Here is a 24,046-nt window from a genome sequence, read left to right as displayed (position 1 = left end):
TCCTGACATAGAATTCAGCTTTAAAGGCTACTGACATCTGTTTATGCTTTCATAATCACACCATTAATATTGATGAGGCAGAATTATCTCTGTAAACCCTTCAACGTTCTCCCTGCAGGGCTCCGTGTATACATAGATAGTGAAAGTGCACTTAGCAAATGTATTGCAAGTAATACAATTTACCAAAAAGATACAGCATAATCAGCAAACAAGTACCAGATCCTCCATTATCAATCAAGACTGAAACATCAACACCTTTATTTTTGTTTCCAAAAATGTACTGTGCATTATATGTTTACTTTTCAAAGAAAATAAATTAAATCTTTCTCATGGTGCACTTACTGTGCAGCGAGCTCCTCCAACAGCCTAGTGTACTCTTCCCACTCAGGTAGGGTGAGTGCCATTTTATGCGCCCCTGAAGTGCATTAACGGCACTCCTGGACACAGCATGGGAAGCAGTTCATCTTCCCACTGCTCTCTAAAGTGAACAACTCCTAAATTCATGTTTCCAGTCGCCCTCCTGAGAGGTCACTGCAGACCAGGAGAGCCAGGCTTTGACAAGTCGTGTGTTCATTACATTCCATGTCCATAGATTACCTCGGGTTTTCAAAGTGTCTCCCTCACGGTTTTCAAAGTGTCTCCAGCGTGTCCTTCCTTTTAACATAGCAGTTTCCCTTTAAGTACACCCTATTTAAATCCTTTTGCAAGATGTACAATATGTTTCCACGTTTTTAAACGTTTCTTTGACATTCCTACCTTTTTAACACAGAGATTTTCTTCTACATAAAACGTATTTAGGCCCATATTTAAAAGAAAATGACAGAGCGCAACACTGCACTAAAATTGGAGCGCTGCGCTCCGTCATTTTCACAATTCAGGGATGCACCGTATTTAATTGTATACAGCACACCCCTGTGTTGTCCGCTGCGCTGGCGCTAAATTAAGCTGCCTGCACTAAAGCTGGCATCCTTGCACCATCATGCAAGGATGTCTGCATTGAGGGGTTTGATTGTTTATGTGTGTGAAGGTGTCCCTTCCTGCACATAAACAATCACTAGTGGCGATTTGGTACTTCTGTGTGTGCTGCAAAATGCAGCACACACAGAAGTGCCAAAGCGTCATTTTGAAATGATTGTTTATGTGCAGGAAGGGACACCTTCCTGCACAAAAACAATCATGCCTGTCATTTTGCTCTTTCTATGCATGCTGCAGAATGCAGCATGCATAGAAAAAGCAAAAAACAAGAAGGAATAAAAGTATTTCTCCTAGTTGCGCCTTGCTAACGCCACCCTTGAGGTGGAGTTAGATTTTGGTGCTGCCTCAAGTTTACGAAATCTCGTAAATCTGAGACAGACTCAAATTGTAATGGGTGTTGCTGTGGCACGCCCACAGCAACACCCATTGCACACCCCTCTGACGCAGAATACTGCACCGGAGGGCCCATATTTACAAGGAGGCGTAATGCCACAAAAAGTGGCATTACACCTCCTTGTAAATATGGAGCAGAGGTTAGCACCACTGGAGCATCACATAAAGTGACACTCCAGTGGCACAAGAGGCTCTTAAATATGCACCCTAGCTTGCTAAGCCACATTTTAAACTCTGGCAGTTTGCCTGGTTTCCAAAATGTTGTTATTAAAGATATATCAATTAGCATATATATAAACCACCAGTACCAAGCATTCCTTATTGCAACCCCTGAGAACATCCTCATAATATAGATCTGGTATTCGTGGTTTTATTAAGAAGAAGCTAGTTTTTAATAAAAAGTATGACCTCTTGCCAAAAAAGTTCATGTAACTCTGGGAATCTCCAAACCATATGAATCCAATTCCTTTCCCTATTGCACCTGGGACACCTGTTAGACGTCTTTTCATTCCATTTATGTATCTGGGATGAGAGATTAGCCATTGTGCATGAATTTGAATTCCTTCAAAATTAGATCTTTGTAGTGTACACATAGGTGTTGGACCTGGCTTTTTGACAGGGACATCCCCAAACTTTTTGCCTCCTTCCTCCTATTTTTTTCTGACCTGTTGTTGTTGGCTTTTGACCTCTGGGCACTTTACCACTGCTAACCAGTACTAAAGTGCATATGCTCTCTGGGTAAATTGTACTACTGATTGGTTTATCCATGATTGACTATTTAATTTACTTGTAAGTCCCTGGTAGAGTGCACTACATGTGCCTAGGGCAGGTAGATTAAATGCTACTAGTGGGCCTGCAGCACTGGTTGTGCCACCCACCTCAGTAGCCCCTTAACCCTGTCTCAGGGCTGCCATTGCAAGGCCTGTGTGTGCAGTTTCACTGCCACTTCGACTTGGCATTTAAAAGTACTTGCCAAGCCTAGAACTCCCCTTTTACTACATATAAGTCATCCCTAATGTGTGCCCTAGGTAACCCCTAGAGCAGGGTGCTGTGTAGGTAAAAGGCAGGACATGTACCTGTGTAGTTATATGTCCTGGTAGTGTGAAACTCCTAAATTCGTTTTTACACTACTGTGAGGCCTGCTCCTTTCATAGGCTAACATTGGGGATGCCCTCATACACTGTTGAAGTGGCAGCTGCTGATCTGAAAGGAGCAGGAAGGTCATATTTAGTATGGCCAGAATGGTAATACAAAATCCTGCTGACTGGTGAAGTCGGATTTAATATTACTATTCTAGAAATGCCACTTTTAGAAAGTGAGCATTTCTTTGCACTAAAATCTTGTTGTGCCCTTCAATCCACGTCTGGCTAGGTTTAGTTGACAGCTCCTTGTGCATTCACTCAGACACACCCCAAACACAGGGTACTCAGCCTCACTTGCATACATCTGCATTTTGAATGGGTCTTCCTGGGCTGGGAGGGTGGAGGGCCTGCCCTCACACAAAGGACTGCCACACCCCCTACTGGGACTCTGGCAGACAGGATTGAGCTGAAAGGGAACTTGGTGCATTTCTTAGAGACTCTTTGAAGTCACCCCCACAAAGGCACAACTTAGTATAAAACAGGGCCTCTGCCCTACCTCATGAGACACTTGCTGGAGAAGAAACCTGAACCAGAAACTACATCCTGCCAAGAAGAACTGCCTGGCTGCTCAAAGGACTCACCTGTCTGCTTTTCTACAAAGGACTGCTGCCTTGCTGTTGGCCTGCTGCCTTGCTGAACTCTTGCCTGGTTGTAAAAGTGCTCTCCAAGGGCTTGGATAGAGCTTGCCTCCTGTTCCCTGAAGTCTCAGGACCAAAAAGACTTCACTCTTCCTCTTGGACGCTCCGTGCGCCGAACTTTTCGACGCACAGCTTGTTCCGCGGCAAGAAAAACGCCGCACACCGACGCTGATCAACGCAAAGCCTTCGGGACGACCGAAACTTTGACGCACGGCCTCACAAGGACAACGCCGTCCGACTTCCCGGGAGAAATCGACGCGACGCCTGCCGTGAGATCAAAACTTTGACGCACGGCCTCGCAAGGACAACGCCGCCCGACTCCGCAGGAGAAATCGACGCGACGCCTGCCGTGAGATCAAAACTTTGACGCACGGCCTCGCAAGGACAACGCCGCCCGACTCCGCAGGAGAAATCGATACGACGCCTGCCGTGAGATCAAAACTTTGACGCACGGCCTCGCAAGGACAACGCCGCCCAACTCCGCAGGAGAAATCGACGCGACGCCTGCCGTGAGATCGAAACTTCGACGCGCAGCCCCGCAGAACTACGTGCAGCCGGAAAACAAGCAGGAAAATCCACGCACAGACCCAGGACATCTGGTAATCCCCGCGACCCACAGAAAGAGACTGTCCGCGCGCCGGAAAACGACGCCCGACTTCCCCGCGTGGAAAATAACGACGCAAGTCCGTGTGTGCTGGGGAGAAATCGACGCACACACCCTTTTTCCACGCACCTCTTCCTTTGTGGCCCTCTGAGGAGATTTTCCACCAGAAACCAGGTACTTTGTGTTTGAAAGAGACTCTATTTACTTTCTAAAGACTTAAGACACTTTATATCACTTTTCAGTGATATCTCTACAAATTCATATTGCAACTTTGATAGTTTTGACCTGAAGATACCCAGATAAATATTATATATTTTTCTAAATACTGTGTGGTGTATTTTTGTGGTGTTATGCTATGGTGTTGTATGATTTATTGCACAAATGCTTTACACATTGCCTTCTAAGTTAAGCCTGACTGCTCGTGCCAAGCTACCGGAGGGTGAGCACAGGCTGATTTTGGATTGTGTGTGACTTACCCTGACTAGAGTGAGGGTTCTTGCTTGGACAGAGGGCAACCTAGCTGCCAACCAAAAACCCCATTTCTAACATTGGTGATCAGCGGTGAGGATAGGACTTCTGTTTGTGCAGTGGCATACAGTATCTAAGTATTTCACTACCTACCCACAGTTGAAGGTCAACTTGATTTTTCATCTTTTTTGGCTTTTGGTTCTCTGATGTCCTCCTGGATATACTATTGATATTTTGGACTTTGGATTTTGGTTTTTGCTAGTAAGATCTTATCAGAATGGGATTGCTTACCTACTCATTCTTTGTTCGTACTGACCACCTCACTAAGGCTGACCTAAGGAAGCTTTGCAGACAATGGGGCCTTCCTGTAGCAAGGAGATCTACTAAAGCGGAGATGCTCCATCACTACATAGTCTGGGGGGAGGAAAGATGGGCAGAGAGAGAGGCAGCAAGAAACCAAATGACTAAGTACCCCTCAGATGTGGAGGAGGACTACGCACATGAGGAGGAAGACTACTCAGATGAGGAGGAAGACTACTCAGAGTTGGACAGTGACCCAGAAATAGATGAATGGCTCCGAAGTCAAAGGCGACAGGAGCAACAATTAGAGGAGTATCTTGCAGAGGTTGAGGCAAAAAGACTCTTAGCCCTGGAAGAAGAAAAGATTGCAGCTCAAGAGCTGAGCTGTAAAGAGCTGAAACTGGAGGCCGGAAGGGCTGAGTCCAGTTCAGATGGTGGCAGCAAAAATCTTGCATCTAGTACTGCTGAAGAAGGGCACAAGCCCAGAGATGTGGTGCCCAACTTGAAGAAGGGAGTTGACACACCCCAGGCAGTTCAAGGGTATGAGGTAGTTCCCGTTATGCACAGGGTCCCTGAGAAGGATTGGGGAACTGGCACAGGGAGTCATATTCCTACTGGGGGGAGGGACACTTTACTGACTCTAGCAGAGAGTGACAGAGAAAAGGGTTTCCCCCTGGTGGACGTCCTGAATATAGAGTGTAGAGACATCCCAGAAGAGTTTGGTTTGAGTGTCAGGGACAGACAGATACTGTCTCACCAGTCTCAGGAGGGTGAAGTAGAGTGCTTTTCCAAGGTTGAGTTACTGGGTGGTTGGGTGAAGGGTACTGTGGTTAATACATGTGAAGGGCAGAGTGATGTAATTGCTGGAGAGCATATGTCTGGTCCTTATTTTCCAGAGCTACGCCAACACCAGGTGGAGTGTGAGTTCTCTGACCCCAGGGAACTTACAATGGAGGCAGACTTCTGGGTGAGTACCAGAGAGTCTGAAGAGGCATTTGGGGGTGCTCCTGAAGGGAGTGGTCTAGGTGGTTCCCAACCGAGTGTCGTGGGAAAGGATTGTAGTGTCCCAGGTAGGTCCCAGGTCCTAGAGGGTTCCATGAGGGAACACCAGGAGGGAAGCCTAGCCTGTACCGTAGGGCCACCTTTCGAGGGAAGCCCCGCAATGTCAGAAGAACTTTGGGGGGTGACTGTAGCCAGCATCCCAACAGTTCTGGTGTCTGGCAGTACCCCTCCTAGTGAGGGGGTGCAGAAGTCCAGACATAGGGTTGAGAGGGGGTTGCAGACCCCAGTGGTGGACCTTGAGAGTCAGAGGACAGCTCTGAGAGCAGAGCCCCCCAGGAATGACCCAGGTGAAACCGTTTCTGGTTTGGGGGAAACCCAGACTCTGCCGGATGGGCAGAGGTCGGGAGACCTGCGCCAACCAGACTCTTGTGTGGCCCTTGGGGACGGTGTGTCCCTTGTGGGGGGTGAGAGTGCCCCCCAGGAAGTCCTGGCATGCCAGGCAAAGATTCAACCTCAGGGTGGTGACTCTGGATTGGATACCCAGGTTCAGAGGTTAAACTCTGACCTGGTGGGAGGTAGATGTGCCTCCCAAGAAGTCCTGCTGTGCCAGGCAATTGTCCAACCTCAGGGTGTTGACTCTGGGTTGGATGACCAGGTTCAGAGGTTAAACTCTGACCCGGTGGGGGGTAGGTGTGCCCCCCAGAAAGTCCTGGCGTGCCAGGCAATTGCCCAACCTCAGGGTGGTGACCCTGGGTTGGGGAACCAGGCTCAGAGGTTAAACTCTGACCTGGTGGGAGGTAGGTGTGCCTCCCTGGAAGTCCTGGCCTGCCAGGCAATGGTTCAACCTCAGGGTGGTGACTCTGGGTTGGCTAACCAGGTTCAGGGGATAAGCTCTGACCTGTTGGGGGGTAGGCGTGCCCCCCAGAAAGTCCTGGTGTACCAGGCAGTGGTCCAACCTCAGAGTGCTGACTCTGGGTTGGATAACCGGGTTCAGAGGTTAAACTCTTACTTGGTGGGGGGTAGGTGTGCCCCCCAGAAAGTCCTGGCGTGCCAGGCAATTGTTCAACCTTAGGGTGGTGACTCTGGGTTGGATACCCAGGTTCAGAGGTTAAACTCTGACCTGGTGGGAGGTAGGTGTGCCTCCCAAGAAGCCCTGCTGTGCCAGGCAATTGTCCAACCTCAGGGTGTTGACTCTGGGTTGGATGACCAGGTTCAGAGGTTAAACTCTGACCTGGTGGGGGGTAGGTGTGCCCCCCAGAAAGTCCTGGCGTGCCAGGCAATTGCCCAACCTCAGGGTGGTGACCCTGGGTTGGGGAACCAGGCTCAGAGGTTAAACTCTGACCTGGTGGGAGGTAGGTGTGCCTCCCAGAAAATCCTGGTGCGCCAGGCAATTGTTCAACTTCAGGGTGGTGACTCTGAGTTGAATGGCCCAGTTCAGAGGTTAAACTCTGACCTGGTGGAGGGTCAGTGTGCCCTCCAGGAAGTCCTGGCGTGCCAGGCAATGGTTCAACTTCAGGGTGGTGACTCTGAGTTGAATGGCCAAGTTCAGAGGTTAAACTCTGACCTGGTGGAGGGTCAGTGTGCCCTCCAGGAAGTCCTGGCGTGCCAGGCAATTGTTCAACTTCAGGGTGGTGACTCTGAGTTGAATGGTCAGGTGCAGAGGTTAAACTCTGACCTGGTGGAGGGTCAGTGTGCCCTCCAGGAAGTCCTGGCGTGCTAGGCAATTGTTCAACTTCAGGGTGGTGACTCTGAGTTGAATGGGCAGGTGCAGAGGTTAAACTCTGACCTGGTGGGGGGTAGGTGTGCCTCCCAGGAAGTCCTGGTTTGCCAGGCAGTGATCCAGTCTGAGGGTACAGACCCTGGGCTGGAAGACCAGGTTCAGGGTGTCCCCCCGGATCCGGAGGGAGGGGCTACTGATAACAGTGCCCCTACCATGTTGTCTTCTGAGGAGGCCACTCCTAGTTGGAGGGTGCTGGACCCCAGAAGGGAGGGCAGGGGGAGGGAAGCCTCACCCCGGGCCCTAGTCCAACCTGAAGGTACAGGCCCCAGGTTGGAGGGCCAGTTGCAGGTTAACAGCCCTGCACTGGTGGAGGAATGGTACAGGGTGACTTCTGTAAGCACCCTGACCATGTTGGACTCTGGGGGTACCGCTCCAGGAGGGAGGGTACAAAGCCCCAGAGGGGAGGACCAGGTTCAGGCTGTCATCCCTGACCTGGTGGAAGGGAGAGTGGTTAAAGGGTGCCCAGCACCTGGGGCTACCGCCCCCCACTCTCCACAGCCACAGTGGTTGGAGAGCTTTGAGAGGCCTGGGGCCTGGCTCTCATCCCTGGCAGCTGTCAGTAATCACTGTGGCTTGCTGTCCGGGTGGACAGAGTTATCCCTGGGGAGGGGACAAGTGTCACACCCCAGGGGTAGAGTGGTCAACACCACTGTGTTGGTCATGGTGGTACTATCCTGCTCCTGGGATACATCTGTGAGCAAAGTAAGGTTAGGTGCTGCACAGATGGGATCCGCAGGTAAGGAGAAAGGTTCCCCATGGGTTGGCTTAGTGGGCCCTGAGAGTATGGACAGAGTGATCCAATTGGAGTCAGGAAGGCGAAGAACTGGAGCATGCCCCTGCTGTTGTGGGCCTGGGTCCTTGTTCTGTCGCCTCAAACAGGGACGTACATCAGGATCGTGATTGTTCTCCCCTGGCTTTAGGCTGGTAGGGGGTCATGTTGGACCTGGCTTTTTGATAGGGACATCCCCAAACTTTTTGCCTCCTTCCTCCTATTTTTTTCTGACCTGTTGTTGTTGGCTTTTGACCTCTGGGCACTTTACCACTGCTAACCAGTGCTAAAGTGCATATGCTCTCTGGGTAAATTGTACTACTGATTGGTTTATCCATGATTGACTATTTAATTTACTTGTAAGTCCCTGGTAGAGTGCACTACATGTGCCTAGGGCAGGTAGATTAAATGCTACTAGTGGGCCTGCAGCACTGGTTGTGCCACCCACCTCAGTAGCCCCTTAACCCTGTCTCAGGCCTGCCATTGCAAGGCCTGTGTGTGCAGTTTCACTGCCACTTCGACTTGGCATTTAAAAGTACTTGCCAAGCCTAGAACTCCCCTTTTACTACATATAAGTCATCCCTAATGTGTGCCCTAGGTAACCCCTAGAGCAGGGTGCTGTGTAGGTAAAAGGCAGGACATGTACCTGTGTAGTTATATGTCCTGGTAGTGTGAAACTCCTAAATTCGTTTTTACACTACTGTGAGGCCTGCTCCTTTCATAGGCTAACATTGGGGCTGCCCTCATACACTGTTGAAGTGGCAGCTGCTGATCTGAAAGGAGCAGGAAGGTCATATTTAGTATGGCCAGAATGGTAATACAAAATCCTGCTGACTGGTGAAGTCGGATTTAATATTACTATTCTAGAAATGCCACTTTTAGAAAGTGAGCATTTCTTTGCACTAAAATCTTGTTGTGCCCTTCAATCCACGTCTGGCTAGGTTTAGTTGACAGCTCCTTGTGCATTCACTCAGACACACCCCAAACACAGGGTACTCAGCCTCACTTGCATACATCTGCATTTTGAATGGGTCTTCCTGGGCTGGGAGGGTGGAGGGCCTGCCCTCACACAAAGGACTGCCACACCCCCTACTGGGACTCTGGCAGACAGGATTGAGCTGAAAGGGAACTTGGTGCATTTCTTAGAGACTCTTTGAAGTCACCCCCACTTCAAAGGCACAACTTAGTATAAAACAGGGCCTCTGCCCTACCTCATGAGACACTTGCTGGAGAAGAAACCTGAACCAGAAACTACATCCTGCCAAGAAGAACTGCCTGGCTGCTCAAAGGACTCACCTGTCTGCTTTTCTACAAAGGACTGCTGCCTTGCTGTTGGCCTGCTGCCTTGCTGAACTCTTGCCTGGCTGTAAAAGTGCTCTCCAAGGGCTTGGATAGAGCTTGCCTCCTGTTCCCTGAAGTCTCAGGACCAAAAAGACTTCACTCTTCCTCTTGGACGCTCCGCGCGCCGAACTTTTCGACGCACAGCTTGTTCCGCGGCAAGAAAAACGCTGCACACCGACGCTGATCAACGCGACGCCTTCGGGACGACCGAAACTTTGACACACGGCCTCGCAAGGACAACGCCGCCCGACTTCCCGGGAGAAATCGACGCGACGCCTGCCGTGAGATCAAAACTTTGACGCACGGCCTCGCAAGGACAACGCCGCCCGACTCCGCAGGAGAAATCGACGCGACGCCTGCCGTGAGATCAAAACTTTGACGCACGGCCTCGCAAGGACAACGCCGCCCGACTCCGCAGGAGAAATCGACGCGACGCCTGCCGTGAGATCAAAACTTTGACGCACGGGCTCGCAAGGACAACGCCGCCCGACTCCGCAGGAGAAATCGATGCGACGCCTGCCGTGAGATCGAAACTTCGACGCGCAGCCCCGCAGAACGACGCGCAGCCGGAAAACAAGCAGGAAAATCCACGCACAAACCCGGGACATCTGGTAATCCCAGCGACCCACAGAAAGAGACTGTCCGCGCGCTGGAAAACGACGCCCGACTTCCCCGCGTGGAAAATAACGACGCAAGTCCGTGTGTGCTTGGGAAGAAATCGACGCACACACCCTTTTTCCACGCACCTCTTCCTTTGTGGCCCTCTGAGGAGATTTTCCACCAGAAACCAGGTACTTTGTGTTTGAAAGAGACTCTATTTACTTTCTAAAGACTTAAGACACTTTATATCACTTTTCAGTGATATCTTTACAAATTCATATTGCAACTTTGATCGTTTTGACCTGAAGATACCCAGATAAATATTATATATTTTTCTAAATACTGTGTGGTGTATTTTTGTGGTGTTATGCTATGGTGTTGTATGATTTATTGCACAAATGCTTTACACATTGCCTTCTAAGTTAAGCCTGACTGCTCGTGCCAAGCTACCGGAGGGTGAGCACAGGCTGATTTTGGATTGTGTGTGACTTACCCTGACTAGAGTGAGGGTTCTTGCTTGGACAGAGGGCAACCTAACTGCCAACCAAATACCCCATTTCTAACAATAGGATACATTGATACCTCCTCTCAAACTTTACAGTTGCGGTTATGCCCATTTTTTTGCCATTTAGTCTTAGTTTGTAGTGGCTCAAACAACATATTTAGGGCCAGATGTAGCAAACTCGCAATTTCAGAATCGCAAAATCGGATGCAGAACGGTGTCTAAGACACCGTCCGCGAATCTCGATGGGGTCGCAAAGACCCACCTCCTTAATATTAACGAGGTGGGTCGCATTTTGCGACCCCATTGAGATTCCCTGTCCTCACAGGGATGGTGGCCTGCTGGAGACAGCAGACCTCCATGTCTGTGAGTTTTTTTTTTGTTTTTGTATTGCAGCCCGTTTTCCTTAAAGGAAAACGAGTTGCAATACAAAAAAATTATGAAACCATTTGGTTTCGGTTTTTCAGAGTAGGCAGTGGTCCATTATACCACTGCCTGCTCTGAAAAAACATTTATGGCAACATTCACAAAGGGGAAGGGGTCCCATGGGGACCCCTTCCCTTTTGTGAATGGGTTCCCACCAGTGTGACACTGGTGGTAACTGCGAATTGCTTTGCGACCGCGTTCGTGGTCACAAAGCAATTCTGCATCGCAGTGCGAGTCGCTAATAGGAAGGAAACACCCCTTCCTATTTGCGAGTCGCATTCCCATTTTGCGAGTCGGTACCGACTCGCAAAATGGGAATGTGCATCGCGATGCGCGTTTTGCATGGCGCAAACTTCGATTTTTGCAGTTTGCGCCATGCAAAACGCTACCTACATCTGGCCCCAAATTCTCTGGTGCTTCTGCAAATATTGTACCCAATGTTCAACCAATCCCTCTGAAAAAACGGGTAGCCATCAATAAAATCTATAATAATTTCTCTAGAGTTTTCTATTAGTTAGAACGGAAGCTTACTCAATGCACTAAACATTTATTTGTAAGCATATTTGTTCCCCTTCCATTTCAGATGAAGTTTATTCTTTACAGCTGCCCAGGGCATTATTTTGTTACTGATAAATCAGTATCCTATTCTGCTTAAATTTACTTCTTCCCATCTCCGTAGTTTTTGCTATGATAATCGGGGGCATATTATGTTTAAGGGAATTGTCACATGGTAGAGTGGGAATGTTCAAAATTGCCAAGGCTACTGGTGTTTCTTCTAAAAAACACACATTGTTTGATATCTCAGTTAGTGTTTTGTATCTTTTCCATTGGGGAATCAAAATACGGAAATTGTTTCCTTTTCATGATTCACATAAAATAATTCTTGATTATTTTTAAAACATTCAGTTTATAAAATCTTGTATGGGTTAATTGGAATGATGCAAGATCTCCCCTTACTGTAGGAGTCGTTGCTGTGCCCCTGTCCTGATAACGACCTGCAACTAACTACAAAGCCAATATGCCGTAGAATTTAGAAAAACATATAGATTGCTGTCCCTCCATGTCAAACAATATCCTGGGTCGACTCATTTGTCTTATTTGTCTTTTTAAATATACACACCTCAGTTGTTTTACCTTTGTCACACCATGTGATCACTGTTTAGAGCACTTAAATACGCAACAGCATTGCATGCTTGTAGATTAAATGTATTAAATATCTCAAATGTTTGGTTGGTGTAAAATGTTTTAATGACTGATTTTCGTTTCTGAATGGATTATGCATCTGCATAATCTTGAGTGCGATTTTAAAATAAGTCACCTGTGACCCTTTTTTCTATTTAAAATAATGTAGTTGTCCAAGGTCCCTGGCCAGCATATTGGGCCAGTCCCTGTGTTGCATTACTACTGTCGCTAAGTCACAATGTGCAACTTACCTCATTAATATTCATGAGGAAGGTTGACTTGTAACCCACTCCGAAAGGGAATCTTGTGATCTAACCTATTAGTTCCTTGGTTGGTTTACAAAATTCCACACTGATCACAAAAATGCTGGAAGCAATTTTTGTACATCAGGTCATTCATAGATGGGCCTCTCATTTTGGTTGTAGGAAGGGGGGGCATACATTTTCTCAAATCCTTTCACACACATAGAGAATGTTCCTGACAAGAAGAGAGCGACTTAAATTGGACATTCACATTTAATCGGCAACACAGTCTTTCAATTTTATGAGATAAAAAATGGCCTTATACTTGCAATTATTCTGGTGGAAGCAATATTGTCAAAACAACAGACATTCTGCATCAGAAGATAAATCTGCGGAATTGAATAAAAGACTTCCATTACCTTTCACATTTCCTTCCCACATAACATAAGCATTAATTAAACCCTTCATTGCCTTCTTACTTTCAGAAGAATCATTTCTGACTCCGACAAGATATGTTGTTATAGCAATCTGTGGCTTGCCGGCTTTGGCATTATCTTATATCAGTGTACTTACTTGGAGAGAGATGTAATTTGAAAATTGACAGTAAGTAAGGAATGAAGGAAAGGCAAGTTAGAATCAAGGGAAGAAGTAGTGATGTGCACTAAGACTATCAGAAAAGAAAGCTGAGAAAGCTGGTTTTTAGGAGGAAGGAAAAAAAGAAGGATGACATAGAGGGAAATAGCAACAGGGAAACAGGAGACATCTTAGGCTGGTGGGCCTTCTCAGTTTAATGAAAGATAGAGAATTACATTTTAACAATTAAGTGAGGATAGCAAAGAGAAAGGAGATCGTTCAGTGGATTAGACATGATTTACAAAACTGCATCCTAAAATTTGGGAGCCCCTCGAAAATATGTAGATGCAATTTCAAAGTCGGCAGATCTGCATTTTCGATTGGGTAGACGTGGTGGGGAGAAATTGCAGGAGTGATGGGCAGAAATTGCAGGAGTGCCAGGCAGAAATTGCAGATGCTGCACTTCCAGTGACAGACCAGCCCTCCGTGCATAACAGAGAGGCAGAGGCTTGCATATTGTTCTTTCTGCTTTGGCTTCAGTGAGTCACGTGGGCATAGTGATCAGGTATGTACCTCCTCACTATGCCCACCTAATATTTGATATTAGGTGGATTCTTCACAGACAGCCGCCTCATCCATGGGAGCACACATGTATCGAAGAACCTTAAACTCCCCTCACATGTCACAGCTTAGCTTTATTTTTCCTCCATGCTCCACCTCTAGGTCAGGGATGGTAATTTAAATCTGTACTTCAAACTCCAAACATTTCATGAGCAGTGGAGAATGAGATTCACAAACTAGTGGGAATTTTCTGTCGACATTATGCATGGTGGCTTCCCCAGGAGAGGGATGGACTGGAATGTGAAACTAACTAGTCTGCTGTCTGTCCCCTGAGCGCAAAATATGTTTAAGTGTAAAATGATTGAGCTCAAGGCAATTTAAGCACGCATATAAATGAATACACAAAATGTATTTTTTTCTGATTTGCGCTAATATCAGTATGTGATGCAGCTCTATATTTCCCTGAAAGAATTTGCACTGAACTTGCTTTAGCAAGACTGTAACAAGATACAAAACTTAATGTTGGTGAATGTAGATACCTTTGCATGCACAATTCAAGCATTTACACATTAATGTTTCTTTAGGGTGCGTCAGGTCTTGTAGATAATGGAAATGATATTCTCAGAGGTTCTAGGAAATTATATTTTGGGCAAAATGCTTCATTTTGGTACCTGTACAACATTCAACCAATGAGCCATAGATGTTTCAAAATAAAAATACATCTTAACTGTCTTCATCTGAGGACTACCAATTACCAAGCTAGATACATGATGTGAAAAAATAAAACTTATACATATTTAAGCAACTGAAAAGTGTGTCACATTCGTTGCACTAGTCTTAGCAGCGTTTTCACAAAAAGGTTTTGCACCAGAGAGTTGATGCAGACATGATATTTGCACAGTTAGTGAAAATGTATTTCTTACAGTGGTTAGTCCATGCAAATATAGATTTCACAGCCAGCCAGTGCACAATTCCCAGGCACCATGGCAAATTGTTTCATTCAGCTCGGTGCCTCTGGGAAGGTTTGGTATACTGACCACTCATGAGCATAGGGAAGATTCCATGTGGCTCATTTATGGTGTAATTACCGTCCAAGTGGATAATTCACACTTTCATACGTATCTCAAGGACAGGCCTTAATAATACAAACTAATCTCCACCATTTTATATGTAATAACGAAATAATCAGATTAATTGCTAAGGTTTTATGCAGGAACTCGTATAACAAAAAGTGATGACAATCATTGCATTGATGTATTTGCCATTATCAAAACCTGTGGGTGCATTTGAAAACGGTGGAGTGCATTATGAGCCCCTTTACATTCCTTAGCAAATAACCTCAAGAGACTGCATTATGTATTGGGCACACTTTCACTGTTTGGGCCACACAGCACCTTTAAACAAGTGCAGCATGTGCAACCTGGGAGAGTTCCCTCTATCGATCAATGTATCGCTTCCAGATCAGGAGTGAACTAACGCAGCCCTTTAGTGACAGATGGAGCAACCCCTTGAAGCAGCCACACCGTCTTTCCCTGTGAAAGTGTCACCCATCTGCGTTTCAAAGGAAGGACAGCGATCCTCCTGCAGGTGGGTGCAATAAATTACTGCACCCATCTGCAGGGGTATGTCTAGGGGGTCAGTGAGACCCATTGGAGCTCCTCCAGAGATGGACCCTTGTGGGGTTCACTAACAGTGCACCACCACTTTGTGACTCACAGTCAGTGGACCTTGTGATGGCCTCGTTGCCTCTGTGTCCATGTCCATAATATGGTGCAGGATATGAGACAACATGTTTTCCTCATTTGTGGAGGCCACGTCCCTCATGCAAATGATGGAATGCCCCTTGTGATAGTGCCAATGCTCTACGTGCACCAGACCTATCCATATTACAGAAGCTGTGCTAAAGGACCAGCTCTCTCCTTCTGCAATACAAAAGTACCTGTGGAGGGGTGGGCGCGATAATCAGTACACACATCTGTTGTGCCCCTTTTACTATTATCTTCATGTTGCAGGTTTTTACTTGGGTAGAATCTTGGAAATTATGATTGTCTACTAAATTGAATTTTGTCCCATGAAGGATAGCAAAGCTATTGTGGTTGTTTTTGAAATGCCATTTGACTGGCTGTAGTGAACATGGATTTATTTTTTTGTTAATTCAGTCTGGTGTAGGACTGATCAGCCATGCTTTTGTTAAGCTCTTCTCCTTCAAAGAGAGCAAAATAAAGTGATCATCATAACCCTAAAGAAGCTGATGTTTATTATATGGGGCGAGTCCAATACATTTAATAGAAAGTTGGTAATATATAATTTGTAGGCATGTGGAGTAGTTGATTTTGTTTCTAGCTTGGGAAATTTCACGGAAATGGTTTGTGGTTGACCCGAAACCTACGGGTTTTCCTTCCATTTTTTGTGCCCACTTCCTCAATCTCTCTCTGTTGTTTATCACTAGACAAAATCCTGCTATGAAAAATATGACATTCACTAAAAATTTACATTGTTCTTTGGTATGATCCTTTCTTGGGCCAATTCACAAAACCAGTTATGATGACAGCAAGTACTATTACAGGAGTGCTCTTCTACATACTTTTACATGTCTGTGTGAATTGACATCCAAACATCTAACAGGCTATTAGTACAAGTGGAAAGAGGGCACAGTCCTATCAATGTCTAGTAATTGAGGATGAATATTCTACTTTCTTTTCCATTTTAGATATTTGGCCCATTTCTCTAAAGCATGTATGAGTACATAACACAGTACTATAGGAGTGCTAGCCTACACACTACAAATGCCTTAGTGAATAGACCTGTATGTGTTTAAATATTTACAGTCCGAGTGCTTAATTTGTGCTTGTTGTTTCCGGTGCTGAGCACCGCCACTTATTTTTGCGGGCCGGCGCTTATCTTTCTGCCTCAAGCACTCACTGCGAGCAAAAGACACATATGGGAAAAACGGAGGAAGAGAAAAATGAAAGAGTCACAATGGGAGAAAGCAAGAGTGAGCTGAGGGGGTAGAGAGTACCTTAAAATGGATGGAAAAGGCCCGAGATGGCTTCAGGATTACGCTGCCTCAGTATTCCGTGTTCCACATTTAATTGAGGCAGCCGCGTGTTTAAGAGGAGGGCTTTGAACACTCGCACCTGTTTATTAACAAATTAAGCACTGTACAGTCCCATATTTTTTAAATAAAGATCTCAGAAGGATGACTGAAGACATTTTTTGGCACCTAAGTGTCTATAAACCTCAATGTAGTGAGCAATATATTATTTTAAGATGGTTTTGTTACTAGAGACTTTGTAAATAAGGAAATAGAGGGGTTCTAAACCATAGTAATGTGATGTCTTTATTTCTGGTTGCAGGAGAACATTTACGTATCTGTCCCCAGGAATACACCTGCTGCACCACGGAAATGGAGGACAAGCTGAGCCAGCAGAGCAAGTTCGAGTTTGAAAAAATGGTTGAAGAAACCAGTCATTTTGTGCGCACTACTTTTGTATCCAGGCACAAGAAGTTTGACGGTATGTAAAAAAACTACTTTAACAGCACAGCAGTTTTTTTTTTCTGTAGGGCCTAATATTTGTTATTTTGTGCGCACCACTTTTGTATCCAGGCACAAGAAGTTTGACGGTATGTGAAAAAACTACTTGAACAGCCCAGCAGTTTTTTTTTCTGTAGGGCCTAATATTTGTTATTTTGTGCGCACCACTTTTGTATCCAGACACAAGAAGTTTGACGGTATGTGAAAAAACTACTTGAACAGCCCAGCAGTTTTTTTCTGTAGGGCCTATTATTTTAAATGTAGCCCATTCACTTAACCTTAGTAGAATTTGGTGTAGATAAGTTCATTGTCATTTCTTAATCGTTGAAATGTGTAATGTTTCAGTCGTTAGATAATTTCAGTGTGATACCCAATGTTTAGTAAGAAACTGCAATTTGTAGGATAGCTCAGTTTGTCTAGCACTGTATTCATTCAAGCCCTTTAAGTGCTTTGTTAGAAAGTGTATGGTCACTGTGTGGCTGTAGATTTAGGCCTTCGTTCTGAGTTGCGATGAAGAGCGGGCACGGTAAAGTTACAAGCAGTTTTACAGCTGCCATGTGAACATGTGCCTCGGTACTGTGCAATTACAGGTTAAACTCTATGGAATGGGAAATGACTGTGTGAGACTGTTTTTCCAATTGTTAAGCCACTTGGAAGTACCAGCCCTGTGGGATCTAAAGCAGACATGTACCACCTGCTCAGTGGTGGTGTAGGGTGAGGGGGTGGGAAATAGGGAAGGGGGACAAGGCTTGACTGCTGCTGCAGTCAAAATCTGATATTATTATACCATGCGGAAGAACAGGGTACAGAAAAGCTGACACATTTGAAATCAGATGGAGGGAAGTTCTATGAGGTAATCTTTTCCCATCTGACTCATACTGAAGGCCTAAGTAGAATTTGCTAGAAATTGGGCAATTGGATATACAGTTTTAAAAAGTGTTCCTGATCAAATGTGTAAAAGTGTTCTTGTGGGTCGTCATAAGTCTCTTTTCCTAAACATTTGCATAAGGTCTAGACTAGTTTGATGTTTCAGTACAAGAGTGACATGCATGTCTTACCAAGCAATATTACAAAAATAGTGTAACATTGCATTATTCAATATTATTTTCCTTTTATCATCGGTGCCACATTTAAATCTTTTCATTAAATGTATTCCCTGGTTTGCATTGTTTGAACTGCACAGATTAATTACAAAAAGTTAAACAAATGTCAAAAAACGGTGCCCTTACCATTTAAAATCGAACAGTGGAATTCATCAAGCTGCAGTCTGTGTTTCAATCAATGGCCTTTTACCACACAATGTTTGTTTTCACGGTACATCCGCATAGTGGGTTCATTGTTACTTTGACATTTTTCACACAACGAGAAGGCATGCTGTTTTTTAAACGAAATTGCAAAAGGTTTGATTAGGAAGTGTATTTTAAAATGCACAGCATGGGTATATTTATGTACTAAACTCTGGCTCTAATTCACAAAGGTGAACTTATACTTTTGTGTAAGTTTTCCATTGTTTGCTCATCATGAAGGAATTTATGAGTACTATATTTACGATAACTAACTTTTTAAGTGGGGATACTTAAGGTACAGCAATAGATTACAATTGGATGGATTAATGGCATAGAACAACAGGCTGTGAATTATATCTGCGTCTCAGATGTGCCAACCACTGTCCTCAGGCAAATGCTCCTTTTTGTTTTGGATGTTACTTTATGGAATTTGCTGTTCAGGAAAATGGGATCAATTTTATAAAAGGCACAGTGGTGGTTTTGGACTATGAGCCAGTGTATATATTTTACCCACGCTATCGAGTGCTCTCTTAATGGAGATTAAAATAAAACAGATGAAACGAGTTTCCACCCAAATAAATATATTGAGATTCTCTCTAGTACTATGTGCAGCATTACCAGAAGAAATATTACCACAGGTCACTCCGTTGGCTAGAGAGTAATTTACTCTGAGAAAAAGTCCTGTAATTATGAAATAAGGTTGCAGATTTATCAAGCCTTTGCATCACTTTAAAGTTGCACAAAGTAACACAAACTGACACAAAGCGATCTAAAGTCTTGATAAAGTATACACTTTCCAGTTTAAAACTTTTTTTGGCCCCTAAAGTTGCTCATAAAATAGCACGAATAGTGTTTTGCACTAATGTGCATCAAGGGGGATTTTCATGGGTGGTATTGTATGTTCTAACAAGACCCTCAATGTTTTTTTGATGCAAAGCTACATTTACAAATATTGTTAGACATGGCTTTGCATTAAAAAATAACACCTCCTTAAGACAGGTGCCAACTTGGAGAAATGTATTCATTTATTCTAACATTTCACACATGGCACGTGTTCTGCATTGTACAGCATACATTCAATGTTTGAAATGAGTTAAATGTTATATAGGCCTAGAATTTTGTACTGCAAGAATACTCTTCCAGTACTAAAACGGTGCTACACGGCACATGTGGGCTTTGAAATTGGCAGCCATGGTGAGGACCAGTGCAGGGGAAGAAAGCAGAAGTGGACCATACTTAATAAATATGGCTCTGCACTGCTCTTTCCCCTGTGCAGATTGTAGCACACCAACTTTGGTTACTCTGCCTCGTTGAAGGACAGCTTCTAAATCTTCCCCAAATCAATGTAGTAGTACCTATGTCTGCATGCTAGCCCCCTTTTCGCGGGTGGCCCACAAAATGATAGCTTCTATCTTCATAATAATGAGTGTGGTACTTCAGTTCTATTAGAGTGGGTCTGATAATCAAAGCTTAATGTCTGTCGACACATTGACAAATTATTTGGGAATAATATGATGGTGAGCCATATACTGCAGTATGACACAGTATTGAATGTCATTCATGTTGTCTGATGTGAATGAGGTTCATCCATTCTCAGTACTAATGTGATGAAGGCAAAATAGATAATGTGTTAGAAATGAGGTATTTGGTTGGCAGTCAGGTTACCCCCTGTCCAAGCATATATCCTCACTCTAGTCAGGGTAAAGGAGAATCAACCACAGTTCACCCCCGCTCACCCCCTTGGTAGCTTGGCACGAGCAGGCAGGCTTAACTTCAGAAGCAATGTGTAAAGTATTTGTACCAAACACACAGTAATACACTACAAACACCACAAAATAACTCAATACAGCTTTAGAAAAATAGCCAATATCTATCTAAACAAAATAAGACCAAAAATCCAACGTACACAAGTCAAGTTATGAATTTTTAAAGATTAAACTAAAAATAGCGTTTAGAAACACAAAATGCTTCGGTGCGGTGTTAACACAGCACCGTGACAGAGTCGCTCCCAACAATCTGATGCCAACGATGCTGGGCACTGAGTCACGCAGACCCCCAGGAACAGTACCTTAGTAAACTGTGAGAACGAGCCAGTCCGCAAAGTCAGGGATTGTGGTGTTGCTGAATACAAGGCTGTGTCGGTTCTGGTGCTGCGGGCGAAGGAGCAGAGGCGTCAGGTCCTTGCTGCAGAGTAGTGGAGATGTGGCGGCGTTGGTGCGAAGCGATGAATCCCCGCACTTTGGGCGGGGTCGGTCACAACGTGGTGTGGTTAATTCAACGGAGTTGCGGACTTTGGTGGGGCTGCAGCGATGTCGGGCTTGAGAGTATCATTGCACTCCAGTGAGGACCAAGGAGTTGGTTACAGGCGGCGTCCCGGGATTCGGCAGTGGTGTCGGTCCGGAGTCGTCTGAAGTCAGTTTTCTTGGATTTTCACCAGCTTCTCTTTTCAAGGGCTCCGGGCCTGGATAGGGCACCACTTGTCAGGGCAGGAGACTCAGCAGAGAGTCCAAGTGCTGGTAGAGGAAGTCTTTGATGGCCCTGAAACTTCATAACAAGGGGCACGCTCAGTTCAAGCCCTTGTAGATTCTTCTCAAGCAGGAATAAACCACAAAGTCCATTCTTTTTCCCCTTTCACGGGCAGAAGCAGCATATCCTGATGAGCCATCTGTGCTAGGAGGGACGGGAGGAGTGGTCACTTATACCTCAAATGGTTGTGCCTGTCCTCACACAATGCAGTCTCCAACCCACTGGTGTATGACTGGGCCTGGCCTGGGTAAGGCAGGATCTTACAAACAAGAGAGACTTTACTTTGAAGTAGGCCTACTTCAAAGGAGAAATTAGGTATAAGAATGGCAGCCAAAACCACAGACTTTAGAACACTTCTGGAAACCAAGAGGAACATCTGCTTGGAGAAGAGCTGAGGAAGAAGAGCTGCCATGCCTGTGACTGTGCTTTGTGGAGATATCCTGCAGTTGCTACTTCTGCAGAGTAAGAGGGCAAAGCCAGGTTTGTGTGTCTTCTATCCTGTGAAGATCTCTAAGGGCATGATTTAGAGCTTGTCTCCTGTTGTTTGAAGTCTCAGGGACAGCAAAGACTTCTCTCTGCCAGCACCTGGAGAGACTCCTCCTCTGCCCTGTGGTGCCCATCCAGTTCCTGGGACCCTGAAGGGAGAAGCTGGAAGCCTAAGAGGAAGAAATCCATGCACAGAACGCTGTGGGGGAAAAGATCGACGCAACTCTGATCTGCGGCTGAAAAATCAACGTACGGCTGGCTTCATGACTGAAAATTGATGCTCTCCTGCAACGCGACCGAAGAATCGATGCACAGAGCTGAAGAAACGATGCGCAGCATCGCTGACGGAGGCTGGGAGATCACAACCTTCACAGTGTGGTTTTCGGATAATTGTGCAGCTGGATTTCCAATGCAAACACTGCTTGGCGTGTAAAAACAACACAAGGCCTGAGAGTGCTACCGGATAGACGCATCACTCTCCCGCCCGAACCGACAAAAGGAGAAACGATGCAAGGTCTTGTGAGTGAGTGAAATCGACGCATCTCAAGCCCTTTTTGATTCACACTCACCCATGCGGGGTTATTTTTGACACACCCAAGGTATTTTATCACGCTAACAGTGTTAGTGTGTGTTTTAAACTACATAAAGACTCTTTTTGCTTTTTAATTGATAACTTGACTTGTGTACTGTGGATTTTTGTCGGTTTGGTCTTGCTTTGTTTAGATAAATATTTTATATTTTTCTAAACCTGTGTTGTGTCATTTTGTAGTGTTTTCATTAAGATACTATGCGTGTTGGTACAAATTCTTTAGACCTAGAACTCTGAATTTAAGCCTACTACCCTGCCAAGCTACCAAGAGGGTACGCAGGGGTTAGCTGAGGGTGATTCTCTTTTACCCTGACTAGAGTGAGGGTCCGTGCTTGAACAGGGGGTAACCTGACTGTCAAGTAAAGACCCCATTTCTAACAGGTATATTACTAGAATCTTGAAAGTACAAGACTTGCAAAGAGACAGTGGATGACCGTGTCTAGAGACTAAGTGATGCACACATAGATTCTCAAAAACCTTAGAGGCTTGCCATTTTTTTTACCGAATATAAATATTTGATTGATAGGATTGTCAAGCTACCCTTTCATTGATTGCAAACTTTACTGCCTTTGACCTATGATCTATTTTACCAAACAGCAGATTTAGGGAACTATCATGAGAATTGGCTTGTAGTCCATTGAATCCATGACACACATTTTGAGTTTCAGAAGATAGGAACTCAGATCTCTTTTAAAAAAGGCAATATTTTTTCCATCAGCTGTTTCTGACAACCTGGAACATGGATGTAAAGGAATAACCTGCCACCCCAGCTTTTTTGGGCTCCAATGTCTAAATTGCTTACACTATGGAAAAACAACATGCAAACACACACACACACATACACACACACAGTGATGTATCTTTTTTGCCAGCTCATCAAACAACTAGTAGAGATCTATAGTACAAAAATGCAGACTTTTGAGGACATTTCATAGATGACATCACAGCATTGTTAGTTTTCCAGATATCTCAATGCGCCTACCTTCATGAAAGTCTAGAAACCAAATAACCTGGTGCTTGAGTGCAAAGAAATAAACTACCACCCCTGTCATCTTTGGGCTCCAATATGTAAAATACTTGCCCTATGGAAAAACACCACACACAGTGAGGCATCCATTTTACCAGTCTAACAGACAAACTAATAGAGATTTATGATACAAAAAGGCTGGCCTTTGAGGAAACGTAATTGATGAATGTGCTGCACTGACAGCTTTCAGACATCTCAACATGCCTAGCTTCATAAAAGGCTAAAAAGTGTTTTTATATCTAAATCTGGTGAACTTTGTTTTTTAAACCAGTTTTAAAAACCACAAGTCTGAATTATAAATTTTAATAATTGACCTAGCAAGATGTATTAAAAAAATCACAAAGCTAGAAGTTGTCAAGCAGGGATATGGCCCCAAAAGATGTCAGTGATAACATGCTTATTAAAACATTGACATTTTGAGAACTCTATTGAAGACAAATGAGTGGCTCAAGGCCATCAATGGATGATATAGATCTTCTCCACCAACATTACATTTTTTGTCTTCCTGTTTCTTCTTTTTTAATTTTGAACATTCTGCCCTAAGTGAGTGGAACATTGGAATAAATACATTGAGGTAAAAGTGATATGTGAATATAAAAGGACATAAATGCATTATGCATGCATTGCTACTCACTATGGAAAAAAAGTCACTTTGAAAATAATGTGTATGATTCAAGCCTTCTACTTGAAATGCTTATATACTTGGGACTGATCTTAACTCCTAATTTACTGTTATCATTTTCACACAACAATTTTCAAATACATATATTCAAAGCAAGGATGTGACAAATGAAAAGATCAGCTGCAGTTGTTCTTCTGTAATAGAGAGGCAATCATGTCCTTGCTCTCGAATGGCTGCTTCATTCCTCAAAGCAGAGTCAAAAATATTACACTCCCACTGTAGTTGTAATATTATCATCTTATTAACACCAATTCCCTTGCATGGCGGCTTCGCTGAGCAGCTGTTTCACAGGCAAGCCAATTTCTTTTAAGCATTGCTCTATCAGCAGCTGAAGCCAACCCTACCACAAGGGTTCTTTGTCATGAATATTAATGAGCAGAGAAGGATCTCTGCAGTGACATTGTTTCACTAACTCAT

The 24,046-nt window shown here is 44.7% G+C and overlaps 1 protein-coding gene across 2 annotated transcripts in view; it reads left to right on the top strand.

Moving 5' to 3' along the window:
• The window catches only part of GPC6 (glypican 6), a 3,616,389-nt gene that overhangs the window by 862,658 nt on the left and 2,729,685 nt on the right, over nucleotides 1–24,046 (top strand). For both annotated transcript variants that reach the window (XM_069205139.1, XM_069205140.1), the window contains exon 2: nucleotides 16,855–17,013. In XM_069205139.1, the coding sequence (XP_069061240.1) occupies nucleotides 16,855–17,013 (159 nt within the window). The remainder of the gene's footprint in view (nucleotides 1–16,854; nucleotides 17,014–24,046) is intronic.

The sequence above is a fragment of the Pleurodeles waltl genome, chromosome 8 (assembly GCF_031143425.1).
Source record: "Pleurodeles waltl isolate 20211129_DDA chromosome 8, aPleWal1.hap1.20221129, whole genome shotgun sequence".
NCBI classification, from domain to species: Eukaryota; Metazoa; Chordata; class Amphibia; order Caudata; family Salamandridae; genus Pleurodeles; species Pleurodeles waltl.
This window is presented reverse-complemented; position numbering and strand designations above follow the sequence as displayed.